This window comes from Bos mutus, chromosome 20 (assembly GCF_027580195.1).
Source record: "Bos mutus isolate GX-2022 chromosome 20, NWIPB_WYAK_1.1, whole genome shotgun sequence".
NCBI lineage: Eukaryota > Metazoa > Chordata > Mammalia > Artiodactyla > Bovidae > Bos > Bos mutus.
The window spans coordinates 58,365,370-58,385,474 of record NC_091636.1 but is presented as its reverse complement, the minus strand read 5'-3'; the positions used below and the strand labels follow the sequence as shown (position 1 = coordinate 58,385,474).

The following is a 20,105-nucleotide window of genomic DNA, read 5'->3' as shown; positions in this document are numbered from 1 at the left end:
TCGTCTGAGAACAGACGCTGTGCTGCGTTGGCTCACCTGTCGGGTTCAACCACTTCCCACTTGTCGCCCTCATGGAGGAAGAGACGGTAACGGCCAGCCCTGGAGCCACAAGCCCGACCCCCAAGGCCTGCGGGGCTCAGGGCTCCGGGCTATGCAGGCTGAGGGTGATGAAACTGTCACCGGGGTAAGGCAGCCACACATCACCCACACGGCCCCTATCCCTCGCTCTCCAGTCAAAGGAAACCCCAATAGCGGAGGGCGAAGCTCCAAAGCCCAGGGCAAAGCTCCAAAGCCCAGGGCAACATTGGTGCCCAAACAGGATAGGGCCCTGTCACAGTTGAGCTATTTCAAATCCTGAAAGATGATGCTGTGAAAGTGCTGCACTCAATATGCCAGCAAATTTGGAAAACTCAGCAGTGGCCACAGGACTGGAAAAGGTCAGTTTTCATTCCAATCCCAAAGAAAGGCAAGGCCAAAGAATGCTCAAACTACTGCACAATTGCACTCAATTTCACACGCTAGTAAAGTAATGCTTAAAATTCTCCAAGCCAGGCTTCAGCAATACGTGAACTGTGAACTTCCTGATGTTCAAGCTGGTTTTAAAAAGGCAGAGAAACCAGAGATCAAATTGCCAACATCTGCTGGATCATGGAAAAAGCAAGAGAGTTCCAGAAAAACATCTATTTCTGCTTTATTGACTATGCCAAAGCCTTTGACTGTGTGGAACACAATAAACTGTGGAAAATTCTGAAAGAGATGGGAATACCAGACCACCTGACCTGCCTCTTGAGAAACCTGTATGCAGGTCAGGAAGCAACAGTTAGAACTGGACATGGAACAACAGACTGGTTCCAAATAGGAAAAGGAGTACATCAGGGCTGTATATTGTCACCCTGCTTATTTAACTTACATGCAGAGTACATCATGAGAAACGCTGGGCTGGAGGAAGCACAAGCTGGAATCAAGATTGCTGGGAGAAATAACAATAACCTCAGATATGCAGATGACACCACCCTTATGGCAGAAAGTGAAGAGGAACTAAAGAGCCTCTTGATCAAAGTGAAAGAGGAGAGTGAAAAAGTTGGCTTAAAGCTCAACATTCAGAAAACGAAGATCATGGCATCTGGTCCCATCACTTCATGGGAAATAGATGGGGAAAAAGTGGAAACAGTGTCAGACTTTATTTTTTGGGGCTCCAAAATCACTGCAGATGGTGATTGCAGCCGTAAAATTAAAAGACACTTACTCCTGGGAAGGAAAGTTATGACCAACCTAGACAGCTTCCCTGGTGGCTCAGACGGTAACACGTCTGCGTGCAATGCAGGAGAGCTGGGTTCAATCCCTGGGTCAGGAAGGTCCCTTGGAGAAGGAAATGGCAACCCACTCCAGTACTCTTGCCTGGAGAATCGCAGGGACGGAGAAGCCTGGTAGGCTACAGTCCACGGGTCGCAAAGAGTTGGACACGACTTTGCGACTTCACTTCACTTCAGACAGCATATTAAAAAGCAGAGACATTACTTTGCCAACAAAGGTCCATCTAGTCAAGACTATGGCTTTTCCAGTGGTCATGTATGGATGTGAGAGTTGGACTATAAAGAAAGCTGAGCACAGAAGAATTGATGCTTTTGAACTGTGGTGTTGGAGAAGACTCTTGAGAGTCCCTTGGACTTCAAGCAGATCCAAACAGTCCATCCTAAAGGAGATCAGTACTGGGTGTTCATTGGAAGGACTGATGATGAAGCTGAATTGCAGTACGTTGGCCAGCTCATGCGAAGAGTTGATTCATTGGAAAAGACTTTGATGCTGGGAGGGATTGGGGGCAGGAGGAGAAGGGGACGACAGAGGATGAGATGGTTGGATGGCATCACCGACTCAATGGACATGGGTTTGGGTGTACTCCGGAAGTTGGTGATGGACAGGGAAGCCTGGCGTGCTGCGGTCATGGGGTCGCAAAGAGTCGGACACGACTGAGCAACTGAAATGAACGCCTTCTCCTCACGGAGGACGCGTCCCGCCGCTGGTCCAGGGCTTTCTCGCCCTCTCGCCTGGAGACGCGACGACAAGGGGCAGTCAGCGACTTGAACAGCGCTCTCCGAGAGGCTCCGGGGCGGGGCGCCAGCGGGCGGGGGCGGAGTACGCCCAGTGGCGTCTCGCGTGGGCGGGCCTTTAGTCTCTTACCGCTCCACCCCCGCGCGGGCGCATGCGCAGCCTGGGCGTCGCGAGACTCCCGGCCCGCGCGGGCCGCGCCCCCCTCTCCCGCCCTCGCCGCGGGTCAGAGGTCACAGGGCGGGCGGCGGTGACGCGCGCGGAAGCGCCCTGGGCACGGTAGCTAGCTGGCGGGCCAGCGGCGCGGCTGAGGAGACGGCTGCGGCCCGGGCGCCCCGACGGGAGAGCCTCCGGATCGCTGGGAGGCGGCCGAAGCCGTGCGGCGCCGCCGCCAGCGGCGGCCCCATGAGTCGGGGGACGATGCCTCAGCCCGAAGCGTGGTCGGGCGCTAGCTGTACGGAGAAGCCGGCATGGGAGGCGGGGGCCGCGGCGCCGGAGGGCGGGAAGTCTGCGGCCGGCGGGCCACCGCGGGTCGCGGTGCAGTGCCCGTCCGAGCAGTGAGTGCGATGCGCGGTGCGCGGGGCCAGGGGCGGGGAGGGGGCTCCGGGCTCGGCCCCCTGAGGGGACGCTGCGGGGAGTATTGGGGGGGATGGGGTGGGCTGGGGAGTAGCCGGCGGAGGGCCCTTCGCATCTAAGAACGATCGTCGGAAATAGAGGAATTCGTTAAACCCTTGTATCCAGTGTCCCAATTACAAAAGTTTTTCCGGAAGGCGCATCTTAAAAGTTCTGGTTATCCAGTGTCCCCACACCCCCCTCCCCTTTTTTTGATATCTCCGTAGCTCTAAAGCTAAAGAAAGCTCCAGAAGCCTGGGAAACAAACTCCAGCAGCATATTTTCTTATATACCTCACTCCCATGAGATCTTTCCTCCGACCTGTGGCCGGAAGGAAAATAAGGTTGTCCCTTGTCCCCCACCACAGGAACACCGCACCACGCGACGTGTTTGTTCTTGGAAGGCAAGTCTCTGCTTGATGAGCGTCCCACCTGTTAGACAGACTTCGGACGGAGTTTGACCTAGTTGTTTTGGCCGCTGGCTGCTTTTCTAGTTGTCCCCAGCTCCCCCCCGCCCGCCGCCCCCGCCTTTATTTTTAAATACGGAAGGCTGTGCTGGTTAAAGTGTCTGTCGCTCAGTCGTGTCCGACTCTTTGCGACCGCATGGACTGTAGCTCACCTGGCTTCTCTGTCCATGGGGATTCTCCAGGCAAGAATACTGGAGTGGGTTGCCAGTCCTTTCTCCAAGAGATCTCCCTAGCCCAGGGATTGAACCCAGATCTCCTGCACTGCAGATGGATTCTTTACTGTCTGAGCCGTCAGGGAAGCCTGATCAATTCTTTATTGAACTGTACAGAAGGTGGTGTAAGTCGCAAGAGTCTGGGGGCAGGGGTGGAAGCAGAATATAAACTTGAAGGCTGAAACTTTTCTGCACTTGTAAATGGTAGTCACATACAAATGCCTTTGGAATTCTACTCAGAAAACCAGTTTGACAGATTAGCGGGAAAGTGCCCTGCGCCTCCCACTCTCCCCCCACCCCCATTTCCTAAAAACAGGGGTTCTGGGTGGGAAATGTTATTACAGGTAATGTATTATAATCATCTGGCTTGCATGGTCCTTTATTATGGACTGTGACATTCTCAATGAGCACCCATACCCCTTGGGAGAGTGTTAGCTGCACTTAATGGCCACTGGGAAAGATTGAGAGCAGGAGGTTTCAAACTCCTGACTCCAGGAGCCAGCCAGGTCACCTGAGTGAAGCTAGCCAGGTGTAGACCATGGGTTCCTGGAGAGCTGAGTCTGATGGAGGTAGAATCCATTAAGTTCCAACCTGTGTGTGTTAGTCACTCAGTCAGATCTGACTTTGTGATGCCAAGGACTACAGCCTGCCCGGCTCCGCTGTCTGTGGGATTCTCCAGGCAAGAATACTGGAGTGGGTTGCCATTTCCTTCTCCAGGGAATCTTCCCGACCCAGGGATCGAACCTGGGTCTCCTGCACTGCAGGCAGATTCTTCACCATCTGAGCCACCAGGGAAGCCCGGCCAGTAGTTGCTGGATTTTCTGTAAAGAATCCAAAGATTCTTGAGTTTTGTTTGAAACGTTCTTTTTCAAAAAATTTTACTTTATTTTAAAGATTTATTTATTTATCGGTTTTGTTTTGGCTGGACGGAACAGCATGGCACGTGGGATCGTAGTTCCCTGATCAGGGATGGAACCTGTGTTCTCTGCAGTGGCTGCTTGGAATCTTAACCACTGGACCGACAGGGAAGTCCCCTATTTTGTTTTTTCAAAACTTCATCCATGTGCTTTATTTTTGTTTTCTATTTTTATTTATTTATTTATTTATTTTTTGGCCATGACACAACCTGACTGGGGATTGAATCCTGGGCCCTGGCCCACCTAGTCCTAACCGCTGGACTGCCAGGGAATTCCCTTGATTTTTAAATAGTAGCCTTTTATTTTTAAATTGAAACCACTGTGCAGGCCCATGTGTGAGCAGCTGTGACCTGTGGTTGCAGTTTTGCTCTGTACGTCTGAGCCCTACTTCAGACTCAGCAACTGATAAAGCGGGCGTGGTCTTTTACTTCTGCCCTTTCGAAGCTCAGGCTGGTTCCTACCTGCTGCTGCCAGGCTAACTGCTGCTCTCTCACTTATGCCCAGGTAGTCTGAGCTGTGCCCCCACCTACTGGCTCTGGCCCTCAAACGCTGCCTCAACCATTTCCTGGCCTCCCCTGGGAGATGCAGAAACTTTGAACCAGGGTCCCCAAAATACACAGAGTTATTTGGCAAGTTTTTCTGCTGGATGTGCTTCCCAGAGTCTGAGTGCCTGAGGAAGTGGGTCATGGCGCAAAAGGAACATCTTTCCTGATGCGCAGGTTCTGTGGCGCAGGTGTCTCTTCTGTCTGCTGTCGGCAGATCTCTAGGCGTGGAGCCGAAAGGCCTGAAAACCCCAGTCCAGGTCTGTCACTTGGTGCGTCAGGAAGCTGAGCTCGGATCTGATCCGTATAGCTTGGCCAGGGAGGTGCAGGGAGTAGGTTCCAGGGCTACCCCCGATGCCTGGGTGCCGGGGACCGCCCCCCTCCCCCCAACGTCTTTCTGGCTTCCTCAGCAAAACTGGGCAGAGAGGCATGACTTATAATGCCTGCAAACTTCACTTTTTTTTTTTCTGGAATAGATGTTCCAGTTTGCCTTTTAAGTAGTAGCTTAGTTTCTTTTTCTTGCTATTTTTGTTGTCTTTGATGACCTCATTCTCTTTTAACTGGTAAGAGAACAAAGGGAAGCAAGGGAAAGGAGGTGAAAAGAATTTCAAATGGCAGCTTCTGAACGTCACATCCCACGTTTTGGGCTTTCCTATTTGTTATATGGGCGGTGGGCTGCTGTGTTGGGATACTTTCTTAAGGGCCAGGGAAACTGCTGCCTCACATTGTCCATTGTGTAGTTTGCAGCGTAGCGTGTGCCGTTCTCCCACGATGATGTGTGCAGCCTAAGAGTTGAGTGCAGATATAGGGACATAGTGGAATGCCTGAACTAGGTCCTAAAATGGTTTTTTAACCTTGTGTTTTTCTGTGACTGGAGCCAAGTCCCTTCTTCCCACCCAGAGAGTTAAGTTTGATCTGCACAGAAATTGAGTAAAGTGCTTGCACCTGCCAATACGAAACACCATAAGATGCAGATGTTTGGGGACATCCTGCAGAGTCATTGTAATTCATTCAGTGGATAGAAATTATGAATACAAACCCAACTTTGGCAGCCTTTATACATTCAGAATATGACTCTGAGGGGATTAGCCATGAGTCGACAGAGGGATGGCTCATTTCCTAGGCTGTCCATAGGATACAGATTCCTTGTGACTGGGCTCATTGTGATTTCCCCCCAGAGAAATCGTGGGGAAGACAGACACAGAGATCTTGTGGATAAGCTGCATTCTGAATCGCTTTCCTTTCCTTCCTTCATTTGAGAACTGTGGTTGGCTGGCATCCCTTGGACAAGCCCCAGGGATGGCTTGCACGACGATGCAGGGTCCCTTTTGAGGAAGTGTTAGGTCAGACCTGATTCAGTTGACTTCTTTGGAAACTTCCTCACTCTTCCTGTCAGCAGGTCTCCTATCCTCTGTCTCCTGCTCACCTGACCCATAAAATTGAAACTTAGGGTGGACCCACTTCTTCCTTTCAGCTAAGCTAAGACTCTGGCCCCTGAGGACCAGGGTGGCCCTGGACATGGTTTGTGTCCAGGCTAGACATGCTTTGGGAATTGAGAAGTGAGCCTACTCCATGGTCCTTCTCTATCTGCCTGAGGAGGGGACAGGGTTTAAATTGGGTCCACAGGCTCGTGGTGTGTAGAGGGCAGCATGATGTGTCTGTGTACCCTTCTGAAATCGAAAGCAAAATTGTATGCATATTTATGTCTTTCTGGACTGAGGTTCAGAGGAAAGCTGTGGATCAGAAGGGCTGTAACTAGCAACTTGTGAAGCCCTTGCTCTTGGGTGTTGCTAAGAGCGAATGTGTTTTCTCACCCACCTCGCACCTTAGTAGCTGCGGGGGTGCTGTCTGATGGGGTAACAGCTACTCCCTTCTGGTCCTTTCCCCACCTGGGGGTAGAACCTGCTTCAGAGCTGGGGTGCCCCTGAGAAACCTTAGGTTGCAGGGGTCCAGCTTGTCCCCAGACCCCTTTGGGAGTCACTGAGCCAGTCATGGAAAGTCCACTTGCAGAAAGGAGGTGGAATTTTGGCCTGGGCGCCGGTACTTTCCTGCATTTGATGTGTGGCTCACTCATCTTAGACAACCGCTGAGAGGTGGAGAAAGGCTGAGTAGAGTGATCTTTGCTTTTCCTGTGTTTGTGTGGGACGGTGCCCGGTGTCACAGTGGTTGCCGCTGTCTCATCTACACTGCCCAGGCTGTTAGTCTTCTAGGACAGGCCAAATTAAGCATGAGCTGCAAGTCCAGAGAGCTGAACAGAGTCATACTCAGTTTAGCTTTTTTAGATAGCTAAGGGGAACTTGGTGCAAATGTCCACAACAGTGAGTGACTGAGATGCTGTCTTGTTAGCTTTGCATATGTTAGAGTTGACTTTTTTCATATTATGTGTTCAGTTTATCAGAAATCGAAAAATTGGCTTCACAGAAATGTCTTCTGCTTCGCTGAGCTCTGTGTTTTTAGCTTATATTATAGCTTTTGTTTTGGGGACTAGTATAATTTTGTCTAAATGTAGTCAGCATTTTAAAATTTAAGTTTCATTTATTGTTATCCAGGTCTTTGAACAGAGCAAGAGGAAGGTTATAAGTTAACAGACAGTGTCATGTAACCTGCTGAATGGTGTATATTGATACTTTAACATTAAGAGTAAAATATTTCATTTCTAAGAGAAAATGGGAGCTTGAAAATACACACTTTAGAATAACATTATGGTGCTAAACTAATAATTTTCTAAGCAGGAATTATTAGCATTTTGGTTTTAAAATTTTAACTGAGTACTGCTCACATGCCATGGTCCCCAAGAAATCAGGTCACATTTAAGACTTTTACTTTTCTTCACTACTTTTCTAGCAATCTGTATGTTTTCTGGAAGGAAATTTTTTGCTGTAGTGATCATTTTGAGCCTATGGATTTCAATGGACTCTGTGCCAAATGGTGAACACCTCTCATCCCAACCCCAGCTTGACACACACACAAAATTGCCACATTTCTGAAACTGGTCAGCACGGAAGATCTGATCTTATCAAATAGCCCCTTTCCTTTCATTGTTTCCCTGTCTTCCTTTCCCAAACAAAAATTTAAACCTCCAGCTATTTCAGATTCCCGATTTTAAATATAATTTCTTTTTGCTGTTAAAAATATTAGTTCCTTTTTGATATTTAAAAAAGTTAAAGGCTTACTAAGTGAAGTATTTTCTTAAATAAAATTATTTTAATTTTTCTTGCTTTCCCACATCTCTCTTTCTAGTTGGCAGTCCTCGTGTTGGATGAATATTTCATTTTGGCTATTAAATGTCTCATTTTCTGACCAAACTAATTGAGCTTTATTGCTTGAACTTATAGCTTCTCCCCAAGGAAATACAATGGTCTTTAAAAGCCGTATTACAGTTTCCCTGGTGGCCTTGGAGAGTTAGCAGATGTCTTTGGTGGCCATGCACAGAATCTGAATGAAATAGTGTGGCTAAAGTGATTTGAATACACTCTGGGCCTCCCATTCATCAGTTTCTGCTGTGCTTCTTCTGTATGTCTTGAATCACCGCATTTCTGTTTCCAGTAACCTTCCTTTCTGCTCTGTCTTCCCGTTGCACTTAGTTCTCCTGTAGGCTTCTCTTCGTTTCTCTGATGTTGGTCTTTGTGGGAGTTTGTATTTGCGGCTATTCAGAGAGATGCTAGTTTAGAGAACCTCCTCTGGGCCCTGGTGTTGCCATGCACTTTGGTTATTCTGTAGATAAGAAAGGCAGGAGACAAGAGTGGAGGCAGAGACGCCTGCCCATAGCCACAGAATTCGCATGAAGTGAGAATAACTTCATAGTCCGTTAGAACCAAGAACTGGAAGAGGAACTACATAGATTATTTAGATCTTGTCTGGTCATCTCATTTTGAAGACGAGAAAACTGAGGCCAAGATTGGGGAAGTGGCTTCCACAAAGACGTGCTTCTGATAATGGTATTATGAAAACAATTCACTTAAATGCCGGTTTTATACGATCAGAATTTCTCTCCTATTTAATAAAGCTTGGAAGGAGGCTGAAAGATAACATTAAACTATTAAAAGAAGAACTAACACGTTTAGTCACTTTTTACTTGAAGTGTTTGATGTATAGTCCCTGTGAATCTGGTTTCTGTTTGCTTTTAACCCTGGCCCTGGCTGCATGGGTGACATCACACCTTTTACTTGAAATCTCACTGGGGTTAGAGCACATGGAGAGTACCCTTTCCCTAATATGTCCCCCTCAATCCCACAACAACAACAAAAGACAGGCACACACACACCATCACTTTCGAGAAAAGAGAAGAAAAGGAAAACGGGTAAGAAATGATCATTGGGTGAATCATCCGTCCCTCCTCTGCCCAGATGGATAGATATGAGAATTAATGAGGCTAGCAAACTTTTTTGACTGTTGAGTGCCTGCGTGTCTTATTTTCAGAGCAGTTTCTTGTGAGTCCTCTCACCGTTATTTTTACAGGTGGATAAATTTAGGTGCTGAGAAGCGTAGTCCCTTGAGTTCCACGTGATGCACGTGGTTGACGAGGGCTGGAGTGAGGAATGGTCACACCCTGGTGGTCAACTGCAGCCTGTGGCATGCTCCAGCGAGGCCGCCCACACAGCCTGTGCCCTGTTGGGGTGGACAGTGAGCCATTCATGCAGGGGCGTCAGCAGAGCCAGTCACAGGTGTAAAAGCACAGGCTGGGCCCATCAAGTGTTTGGCCTGAAGTGTGTGTGTGTGTGTGTGTGTGTGTGTAGGGCTAGCGTGGTGGGGTGCGTCCAGATTTAGACTTCCCTGCTTATTTGGGAGCCGTTGAAGGGTTTCAAGGGTGGAGGGTGTGTTGGTCCCCACCTCAGTCTGTTTCTCTCAGCGGCACCCCCTTCCTCTTTCCTCTGGCTTCTGAGCCGTGCTCGAGGCGCTGGGGAGCTCCCGGAGTCAGGCACGTGGGGGCCATCCCCTTAGTTCCTAAGTAACTCCTCTTTCCTATGTGCCCCGGTGCCTGGAGCCTCCCGTCCTGTGTGAGGAGCAGGGGTGTGCTGTTGTGGGGAGTACTGGGAACGGGGGGTCTGTTGCTTGCAGCCCTGGAGGTCTCCCATGCCCCCCACAAAGTCCTCGGTGTACCTCTAGTTCTGACCTTTCTGGGCCCTGCAGGGTGTGCTGGTCTCCCCTTCCAGCAGACATCGGTCCACAGGCCTCCAGGCTTCTCCCATCCTCCGTGCCTCACCTCCCCACCTTCCATTTTTGGGCGACTTGCGCTTTCACCTGTCCTGTGTTCCAGCAAAAACAGAATGGCATCACTGTTTCCCATCACCATGGTGCATCTTGAGGGGAACAGGAGTCATCTTAGAATCTGAAAGTTCCATTTGCTCTCCTTGTCTAGCAGCCAGTGGGGTTTTCTCCTTTCCAGGACTTAGTAGGTTCTTGTTGGCTCACTGAAGGAGCCAGGAGACTCTTTAGGGAGCTGCTGTGTAAGTCCCAACAAAAGTGTGGGGGTTGGTGGGCATATGCCCAGCACAAGGTTGGGGAGCTGCTTTCCTGTGGGCATCAGGGAGCACGAGCGCCTCAGGGAGCTGGTGTGGCCCAGGGGATCTTGTGAATCTCCTGTCCTTTTTTTTCGAGGAGCTCTTGGAAAATTTGCCTGTGATGTCCCAAAGTCGGCAGTTGGCCTGCGCTCCTCAGTGCTTTTATTAGCACCATCTCCATGCTTGAAACCTGGAGAGTCAGAAACAGTTTCGCTGATGAGCATAGATGAGCATGCTAAGATGCTTACGTGTGTGGTGGAGGCATTAAAGACATCACAGTTGAAATGGCCCCAGAACCGCGTAGCCAGTGGAGCGGTAAAATGTCTCACTTCAAAAAGTCTGAGTTAGTAATGCTAGAAATACAAGTCTAAGGCGAAAAACCCATATTTTATCAGACTATCATCATGTAATGTAAAAACGTTAAACTTTGCGTGTCTTATAAATTCATAAAGCAGCTGCATGTTGTGATAAGAAGGACATGTCAGTGCCACAAATTTTTGAAATGTCTGATTTGGTGTGATTTCAGCGAGGAGGACATGTATCGTGCGGCGGATGAAATAGAAAAGGAGAAAGAATTACTTATACATGAAAGAGGGTCATCAGGTACGTTTGAAATTGTTTTCTTTATAAAGAGTTCTTACTGTTTATAGTAGAAAATGCAGTTAAATCAGTATATCCATTTTCATAAAATATTGAGACACACTTTCCTAGGAAGATGGACTTCCTCGGAAGCATTCTTAGGCATTTGGTCTTACCTCCACTGGATTATTCATTTTGCTGGGTAAAAATATTTTGGGTGTATTTGGGGACTACTGTTTTCTGAGGCTTTAAAATTTCACTGCAAGTACTTTGCTTGCGTTCCTTACATTCATAGCATTTTTGCACCCGTGAGAATTTGTCTAACCTCTTGACACCACTCTCTCTTAAGTTCTTGACTTCCTTATTTTCATAGAGGGAGAGTTGGGGTTTGAAGTGCGTTTTTCATTTCAAGTGGAAGGATTTACTGCGAAGCTGGCCCTCTGGGTCTTTGAGTGCAGAAGGCCATGTGAATTTGATTTGACTTATAAGAAAGAACGGTGGTGGACATGATAGCTCTTAATTCTCCCGTCATGTTGTGACTTCCTGTCCACACTTGTGCTCAGCTGCATGCGCTCTGTTCATCCTTCAGCATCCATCGACCCCTGGCTGCTAGGGTGAGCCTGCTTCGACCATGGCCGTCGGGCCGGGTGTGGGGAAGCACCTCCTTCCTCCCCAAGTTGCCCCGGGCAGGAGGCCAGGGAGGGAGCTCCATTAGGGGATACCCCACAGACCATTCAGACAGAGGGAAGGAGGAGAAGGGGCTGACAGAATGAGATGGTTGGATGGCATCACTGAATCAAAAACGTGAGTTTGATCAAACTCCAGGAGATGGTGAAGGACAACAGGCCTGGAGTGCCGCAGTCCACAGGGTCGCAGAGTCGGACATGACTGAGCCACCGAATGATTCACAAGCTGCGTTTTCCTGCGCGCCACTTGCGTAATGTTCTGGTTTAGGAACCGGCTCTCATTTACGGTGCTGGTGACAAAGTGTTAGGATGTGTCGTTAGGAGCAGAAGATACGGGTGGGGTCTCTGAAGACAGTTCTCTAGCCTTCCTCACAGGGAGTTGGCGGAACTCCTCCCTGTGGTAACCGGGGAAGATGATGCGCTCTGTTGTGGTCCAGCCCCGCGGGTTCCCGGCCCCCACAGCCTTCAGAGGCGTCTCAGGGCCCCAACGGCAGTTGCACACACTTCACCTCAATGGTAGGACTCGGCAGTCCCGTCTGAGGAGAAGGCGCTTCCTCAGCCCTTGTCTGTTCCTGCCCCGTCTGCAGGGGCCTCTGGCCTCCTCGCTTGCTCTGTGGGCTCTCTGTTGGGTTCCCTTCTGTCCCCAGGGGAGCCCCACACAGGTGCTTTTCAGGGGGTCTTGTCTCTTCCAGCTCTGGTCTGAGGCAACACGGGTCCCTTCACACCCTGCATCTCAGTCCTTCTGGCTTCGTTGTCCTTCCTGATGTAACATCCTGTGGATGGGCCTCTGGTGAGCAGCTCCGTTTTTTGCAAAAATGTCTTGACTTCACCTTGTTTCGTGAATAACCCCAGGTGAATAATACATTTTCTCTAATTTTCCTTGAAGGTTTCATTCCACTCTCTTGTTTCTTTCATAGTTGAAAACACTGTGGTCAGTCCGACTCTTGGCAGTCTGTCTTTCCCTGTCTTCTCTTGGAAAACACTGCAGTCAGTCTGACTCTTGGCAGTCTGTCTTTCCCTGTCTCCTCTCTGTCTTCGGTGTCCTACAAGTTTCTCCTCAGGGTCTCTTAAGTACGGATTTTTTTTTTTTTTTAGCACTTTGTTAGGGATTGTTTTTACCTTTTAAAATCTGAAGATGCTTAGTTTTCATCAGTTCAGAATTCTCAGCCATTATCTCTCTAAATACTGCCTTTTTCCTATTCTGTTTACTGCTTCCAGAGCTCCAAATCAGGTGTTTGCTAGCTCCCATTCAGTTATCCAGGGCCCTCAGTTACACACCCTTTCAAGTATTTTCTGACTTTTGGCCTCTGTTACATTCTGGATAGTTCCTTTAGAAAGGTTTTCTCTTTCTCTTTTGGAAAAGATCTGTTTTCCTTCCCAATTTGCTTGGTCTTTTTTGATAGTGTATTGCTCTTTGCTCAAGTTTTTATTTCTTCTTTTATTCCCTTAAGCATTTTAAACATTCTTTTCTGGACCTGATAATTCCATTAGCTGAAAATCCTGGCAGGTCTACTTATGCCAGTTGCTGTTTTTGCTTACTTCTTGTTTCTTCAGAGTTTGGTTCTACGTTCAGCTTTTGTGTGTCTGTGGAGAGATTGTGCAGCCTGTCTTGAGTGTGAGGGAGTTTGGTCTCGTTTCTGCCGTGCACCCGGGAGTCACCTGCCTTGGGCCACGTCAGGTGAATTTCTGGGTTTGAGTTCCCAGGGTCTTGCAGCTGGTGTGAAGTCACACCCTGTCCCTGTGTGAGAGCTGGCCTGTGGTTATGAGATCTTAGGTCCTCTGTCCCCAAGGCAGATCCCAGGTCAAAGCAGAAAGTTTTCTCATGCTCTCTGTTAATCACCTAGTCCGTGAGTGCAAAGTAGCCTGAGTCATGTCCTATTCTTTGCGACCCCGTGGACGGTAGCCCACCAGACTCCTCTGTCTATGGGATTCTCCAGGCAAGGAACTGGTTGCCATTTCCTTCTCCAGGGGATCTTCCCGACCCAGGGATCGAACCTATATCTCTTAACATCTCCTGCATTGGCAGTCAGATTCTTTACCATTCGTGCCACCCAGGAAGCTGACCCCACCTAGTCCAGGGGTCAGCAAACACTAGCTCCCTGGCCAAAGTTGAGATGCCACCTGGTTTTGTAAATAAAGTTTTATTGGAACTCCTTAGTTTACACATCGCACATGGTGATTTTCATGAATAGTAAGTTGAGTAGTTGTGACAGAAACTTTATAGCCTTAAAGCCTACGTTATTTACACTCTGGCCCATTAGAGAAAAAGTTTTCAATTCTTGCCCTAGCCTCTTGATTGAGAGTCCCAGCATTCTGGAAGGGTTCAGTTTTAACTTCGCATCCTCCAAGGGTCTGAATCCTTGTCTTGGTCACCATATGGTGGTTAAGGAACAAAACCTCTTGGTTATTTCAGCTTCTGGTGACCACTCTTGCTTTTCAGCTTCCCCTTTGTGTTTTTTGAATTTGTTTTTGGTGGAGTTTATTTGGCCATTAGAAATGTGCATTCCTGGGGCAGTAAGCAGCCTATGTAGCATGCAGATAACTAGAGCAGACGCTGACTTAGACTGTAAGCTGCCTGAGGTCGGGCTCAGGCCGTCCTGCATCTCCAGCTCCCAGCCTGCAGTGGCTCTTGGAGTCTTCCTCCCAGTGCCCAGCTGGATGGGACTGGGGGTGCACTTCCGATGCTGGCAGCTGTTTAAGTACCCATTTTCCCACCCTCACTGCCTCACGCAGACCTCTGATTCATCAGAGGACTGTGGCTTGTGGCCTGGGCTCTGAGCCCAGTCAGCCTCCTGCCTCCTCCACTCAGTCCTGAGATGGGGCCCCTGCCGGCCTGTGGAGGGCCCGGGTGTCCAACCCACAGGAAAGAGGACCGTGGGTGAGGAGAGCACCAGGGCTGGACTTTCTTCTCTGGGGGCCCTTCCCGAGCTGGAAGCTGCTCTGCTCGTGGCAGAACATGTCCCAGTGAACATCCTCGACTCTGGACACGTGTAGCTCCTCGGGCTTTCTGAGGAGGCGAGTTGAAAAGCGATTAAAGGGAACTCTTCCTTCCACTAATAAATACTCACAAAGTGTTTTTGACAGTGACTGCTCTTTATTTGAGGGTTGGCTGTGCAGCCGTGGTATTCGTGGTCTAGGCTCTAGGTCTGGTTCACCTTTAAGCCAATCCTGACTTAAGCACAGATAAATGTATTTGTTACCTGTGTGTGTGTTATTTTCCCTTTTGTATAGAAGGTTTATTTTCCTTATGAAAGGATTTATCAATGAGATTTTTAAAATAGGCAATTCTGACATTTTATGTCTTAAAAAGTTGTTTTACTTATTAAAGTGCAGGAAGGGCTTAGGGGTTCTTCTTGTGCTCCTCCATCCGTCATCCCACATCCATCACATCTTGCAGGGTCAAGGCCTGTGGTCCTTTTTTCTTAAGTAGTCTCTAAACCCTTTCAGGACCAAATCTGGGCCTTTATCATCTTCATATGCCTCTGCTCCTAGCTCAGTGCTTGGCACATATTAGAAACACAGTGTTTGTTGGATTGAGTTGACTATAACATCTTTATGTACAACTTCCTCTTGAGTAAATATGCCATGAGGTACTTCTGTGTTTATATCCTGATTTCTTTGCTAACATTTACTTCTTCAATATTTTAAAAAGGAAGTCAAGATATGCCTGGGAATTTAGCTCTCTTTCTTCCTAAAACATACAAAGACCTACACGTGTGCGTGCATATGCCTAGGCCACATAATCCAACCCCAGGCCTCGTGTGTTAAACAAGAGAAGTCTTAAGGCCTTTTTATTTTTTACTGTAACATCTGTCTGATCATCAGTTATCTCTTTTATTTGGGGGGTATGTGTTATTAGAATCAAACAGGCCTGTGTTTCAGCTCACATTGAGAGCTCCGTTAGTTTCTGGCTGATTATCAACAGTTTATAGCCCTTTGGGATCAAAGCAGGATATAACGAAATAAAGATTATTAAATATACATCTGTAATAGAGGTGTTATCTCTTTGTATAATGGATGTGGAAAAATTACAAATCACTAGCTATGTGGTCTCAAAGCTTAGACTATTGCGTGTTTGAATGAACATTATTTGAGGATACTTAGGTCAGTGTGGTTGCCGGTGCTGAGGGCACAGCTGAGAAACAGACCAAGCCCCTGCCCTCAGGGAGCTCATGTTTTGCTATGTGTGTATGTATGTGTGTGTGTGTGTGTGTGTAGGGATGGGAGAAGCAGCATACAGAAAAAGAAATATGTTAGGTGCTGATCAGTGCCAAGAAGAAAAGCAGAACCATGTAAGAGGAACAGAGTGAAAGTGTGTATGTGTGTGTGTGTTTAAGGATGAGAGAGGCAGGGTACAGAGAAAGAAATATGTCAGGTGTAGATCAGTGCCAAGAAGAAAAGCAGAACCATGTAAGGGGAACAGAGTGAAAGTGTGTGTGTGTGTGAGTGTGTGTGTATGAGAGAGAGAGTGTGTGTGTGAGATGTTTTGACATTGAATGTCAGTGTCAGAGGTAAGCAGAGACCTGCAGAGCGTGAGGAGCAGGTACCTCACAGGTAGGGCAGGAGCTGTCGGTGTGGGTAGTGGGGGCGCTGAGACCCGAGAGGCAGTGGAGGGCCAGGGCAGGGGGGCCTCTTGTAGGGAGGAAGGGAGTAGACTCCCAGGTGTGATGGGAGGCCCTGGAGCCCAGCTGGGGTAGGTAGCATCTCACTTAGGTTTTTGAATGCACCACTCTGGCTGCTGTGTGGGGGATGGCCGGTAGGGTCTGGTGACAGGCTCAGCGGGAGACCTCTGTGGTCATCTGGGAGTCAGGTGGTGGCCTACTAAATGCACTGGGTGGTCAGCAGTCTTGGGATTCTAGACGTGGGAGGGACTGCAGTGAGCAAGAAAGGAACTCTCAGACGAAGCTGTGCTGTTATTCTGATCATACTTTGTCTCCTTATTCCCCCCCCCCCCCACCCCACCCCTTTTTTTGGATTCTTTCACAGAAGCTAGATTAAGTGTAGCTCCTGAAATGGATATCATGGACTACTGCAAAAAAGAATGGAGGGGAAATACGCAAAAAGCAACATGTATGAAAAAGGTATGACGCGTGGATGCGTGCATTTGAGTTTTTCCAGTAGTCTACCATAGGTAATTATTTAGCATGTCCTTTTGTATGCTGCTAAGTCGCTTCAGTTGTGTCCGATTCTGTGTGACCCCATAGACAGCAGCCCACCAGGCTCGCCTGTCCATGGGATTCTCTAGGCAAGAGTACTGGAGCGGGTTGCCATTGCCTTCTCCCATGCACGCGTGCATGCTAATTCGCTTCAGTCGTGTCCAGCTCTGTGCAACCCCTTGAACAGCAGCCCACCAGGCTCCCCTGTCCATCGGATTCTCCAGGCAAGAATACTGGAGTGGGTTGCCGTTATGTTTAGATGTTATAGTTACGACAACTGCCATTAGACTGTGTTACTACAGGGCTTCTAACTTTAGAGATGAGGAAACAGACTGCAAAGATAAGGGCCGTCTCAGTATTAATACAAAATCATTATCAGTTAGTCAGCAACTTGACTTCTTTGAAAAACGCATAAATGACTGTGTGCTCTTCTGAGCTGGACCAGCCACGGGTTGGCCCCTTGGGGGCATTTGGCTGAAATGCCCTTCTGGCCGGTGAGGTCACAGCCTTGTGTGACCTACATCTGCTGTCCCCACCTGGATTTATTTTCACATCCTCCAGTCCTCGGGGCCTGGACTCTCCCTCACTCCCTTAGCAGTGGGACCTGGAGCTCCTGCCTTTATTTAGGGTACCCCAGGAGCTGCCCCCTCTCAGTCCCATTGCATAACTGGATGACCCAAAGGTAGTTCTTCCAAGGCTGTGGGACGTCGGGGATTCCCATGACGCGGCCCCGCTGGGCTGTGGCCAGGCTGGGTCACCACTCCCGCCGCATAGGAGTCAGGCAGCACCCCTCTCGGTCCCCCTCAGGTGGATCCTGAATCCAGCATCCCCCATGGGTGGAGATTGCTCCTACAGTTGACCCTTGTACACCACAGATCTGGACCGCTGGGCCCGCTTCTCTGGATTTTTTCACTGAATATGGACTACAGTGTACTGCACGATCCCATGAGTGATTTATGCATTTGGAAAGGTGCAGTTGCTGTTGAACTAGTATTTGGGACAGCTGGGGGTTCACCATAAGGAAGAGGTGCATTTAGTAGGCATAAGTCTCCCTGATGGGCCTTCTATTGCAGTGGTTGGGCCACTGAACAGAAATGCAGCTCTCAGAATTTTATTATTGGAAAGAAATACTTTTATATCCACTTCGAACATCATCCTGTGACTTGAATCTTGAAAACAACTTATGACAGGGTCCAGTGCTTGGACACAGGATGACTGTCTACGGGGTCCCCACCCCAGGAGGGTGTCACTTCTTCCTTTGTGTACGTGTGTGTTGAGGGGGAAACAGGGTTTTAAGTGGCTGTCGAGGAAGAGCAGGGCAAGCGACAGATCCATGTGGTCAAGGGGGAGTGAGATGGGAAAGCCTGAAAGTTGATGCTGAGGCCTGAGCAGCATCCAACAGAGATCTCAGTCAGCCAGGTGCCTGGACCAGCTCCCTGGGATTTCATGGTGTCCTTTTAAGGGGAGTGTGCTCAAAACGGTCCGTTTGGATGGCTGTGTTTGAGTGACTGAGCATGTCACCGAGAATTTTCATTTCCTTGTTTCACTTCCAGGCTGAATAATAATGACATTTCAATCCACTTTTTAAAAAACAGAATTTATCCAGGCACCTCCAAGACAATACATATAGTCTTTTATGTACTTCATGGAAATTTGGGGGACAGAGTGTTATTTTTAATATGGAGACATAGCCAGGTGAAGAATCCATCTGTCAACACAGGGAGATGCAAAAGATGAGGGTTTGAGCCTTGGGCCAGGAAGATTCCCCTTGCGTAGGAAATGGCAACCCACTCCAGTGTTCTTGTCTGGAAAATCCCATGGATAGAGGAGCCTGGTGGGCAATAGACCATAGGGTTGCAAAGAGTCAGACACGGCTGGGGGATTGGGCATATAAGCTGGGTACATCTCTTTTCTTTCCTGTCTCCTCATTAAAGAGTTTCAGTTCAGTTCAGTTCAGTCGCGTCCGACTCTTTTCAACCCCATGAATCGCAGCACACCAGGCCTCCCTGTCCATCACCAACTTCTGGAGTTCACTCAGACTCACGTTCATCGAGTCAGTGATGCCATCCAGCCATCTCATCCTCTGTTGTCCTCTTCTCCTCCTGCCCTCAATCCCTCCCAGCATCAGAGTCTTTTCCAATGAGTCAACTCTTTGCATGAGGTGGCCAGAGTACTGGAGTTTCAGCTTTAGCATCATTCCTTCCAAAGAAAGGGTTTAGGGTCAACTTAAACACAGACCAAAGCCTTCAGATTGTTGGTTATTAATAAGTGAGTGTTACACCAGTTGCTTAGAAAGGGACATACGACTTCAACTTAGGGGGTAACTAGCATTTTAATGGAGAAGGCAATGGCAACCCAATCTAGTACTCTTGCCTGGCAAATCCTATGGACGGAGGAGCCTTGTAGGCTGCAGTCCATGGAGTCGTTAGGAGTCGGATACAACTGAGTGACTTTACTTTCACTTTTCACTTTAATGCATTGGAGAAGGAAATGGCAACCCACTCCAGTGTTCTTGCCTGGAGAATCCCAGGGATGGGGGAGCCTGCTGGGCTGCTGTCTATGGGGTCGCACAGAGTCGGACACGACTGAAGTGACTTAGCAGCAGCAGCAGCAGCATTTTAATAATACTTAGTGTCCTATTCTATATGTTCTAATATGTTGCGTCTGCTGCATATGCTGATATTTTGTACGATACTAACATTCGTTAATTTCTTTTGATGAATAAAAAAGGAATTAAAATATCCTGCAGGAAAGACTTGGCCATTCTTCCTCTGATCGGGGTGGGGGGCTTCGGGGGCACATTTCTTCCACACGAATAAAATTCTCCCCGCTCTCTGAGGTCAGTAGCAACCATTTGAATTCTTTGATGATTTTTGCGCAGGGCTACGAGGAGGTGTCTCAGAAATTCACCTCCATCAGGCGAGTCCGCGGAGATAACTACTGTGCGCTGAGGGCCACGCTGTTCCAGGCCATGAGTCAGCCGGCGGCGCTGCCCTCCTGGCTGCAGGACCCGGAGCTCACGCTGGTACGCTGCTGCCGCAGGTTTGAGTCTGCACTGTTTCCCGTCGTTTCTGCAGCAAAGACTTCCTTTGTCTGCCCGCGCTGTGTGCTGGTGCTTGCCTGCAGTGCGATGTCAGCGCGCAGGTTTCTGCAGCTTTCTGTGGCTGGGATGGCTTTGCATAGTGAAGCGACCAAAAATGATTGTTATTTCCCGGAGGAGGAAGATGATAAAATTTATTTAGTGCCTCAGCTGAACTAGAGAGCAGGGGTTTGTTTAGGGCTTGCCAGAGCACTGAGGGCAGTTTGACTTCCGGGTTGCAGTCTCCACCAAGTGGGCTTTGTATTATACTCTCTGAGAACCTGCTGGGGTTTCCAAAGGCACGTTTCT

The 20,105-nt window shown here is 48.7% G+C and overlaps 1 protein-coding gene across 3 annotated transcripts in view; it reads left to right on the top strand.

Moving 5' to 3' along the window:
- Positions 1-2,287: 2,287 nt before the first annotated feature.
- The window catches only part of OTULIN (OTU deubiquitinase with linear linkage specificity), a 36,199-nt gene continuing 18,381 nt past the window's right edge, over positions 2,288-20,105 (top strand). The window contains exons 1-4 of one of the 3 annotated variants that reach the window (XM_070357703.1): positions 2,288-2,603; positions 10,823-10,899; positions 16,548-16,642; positions 19,599-19,742. In XM_070357703.1, coding sequence (XP_070213804.1) covers positions 2,452-2,603; positions 10,823-10,899; positions 16,548-16,642; positions 19,599-19,742 — 468 coding nt within the window. In that variant the 5' untranslated portion in view covers positions 2,288-2,451. Of the gene's footprint in view, positions 2,604-2,745; positions 9,460-10,822; positions 10,900-16,547; positions 16,643-19,598; positions 19,743-20,105 lie in introns of those variants that run through there. The other 2 variants (XM_070357704.1, XM_070357702.1) reach the window with 2 other exon arrangements.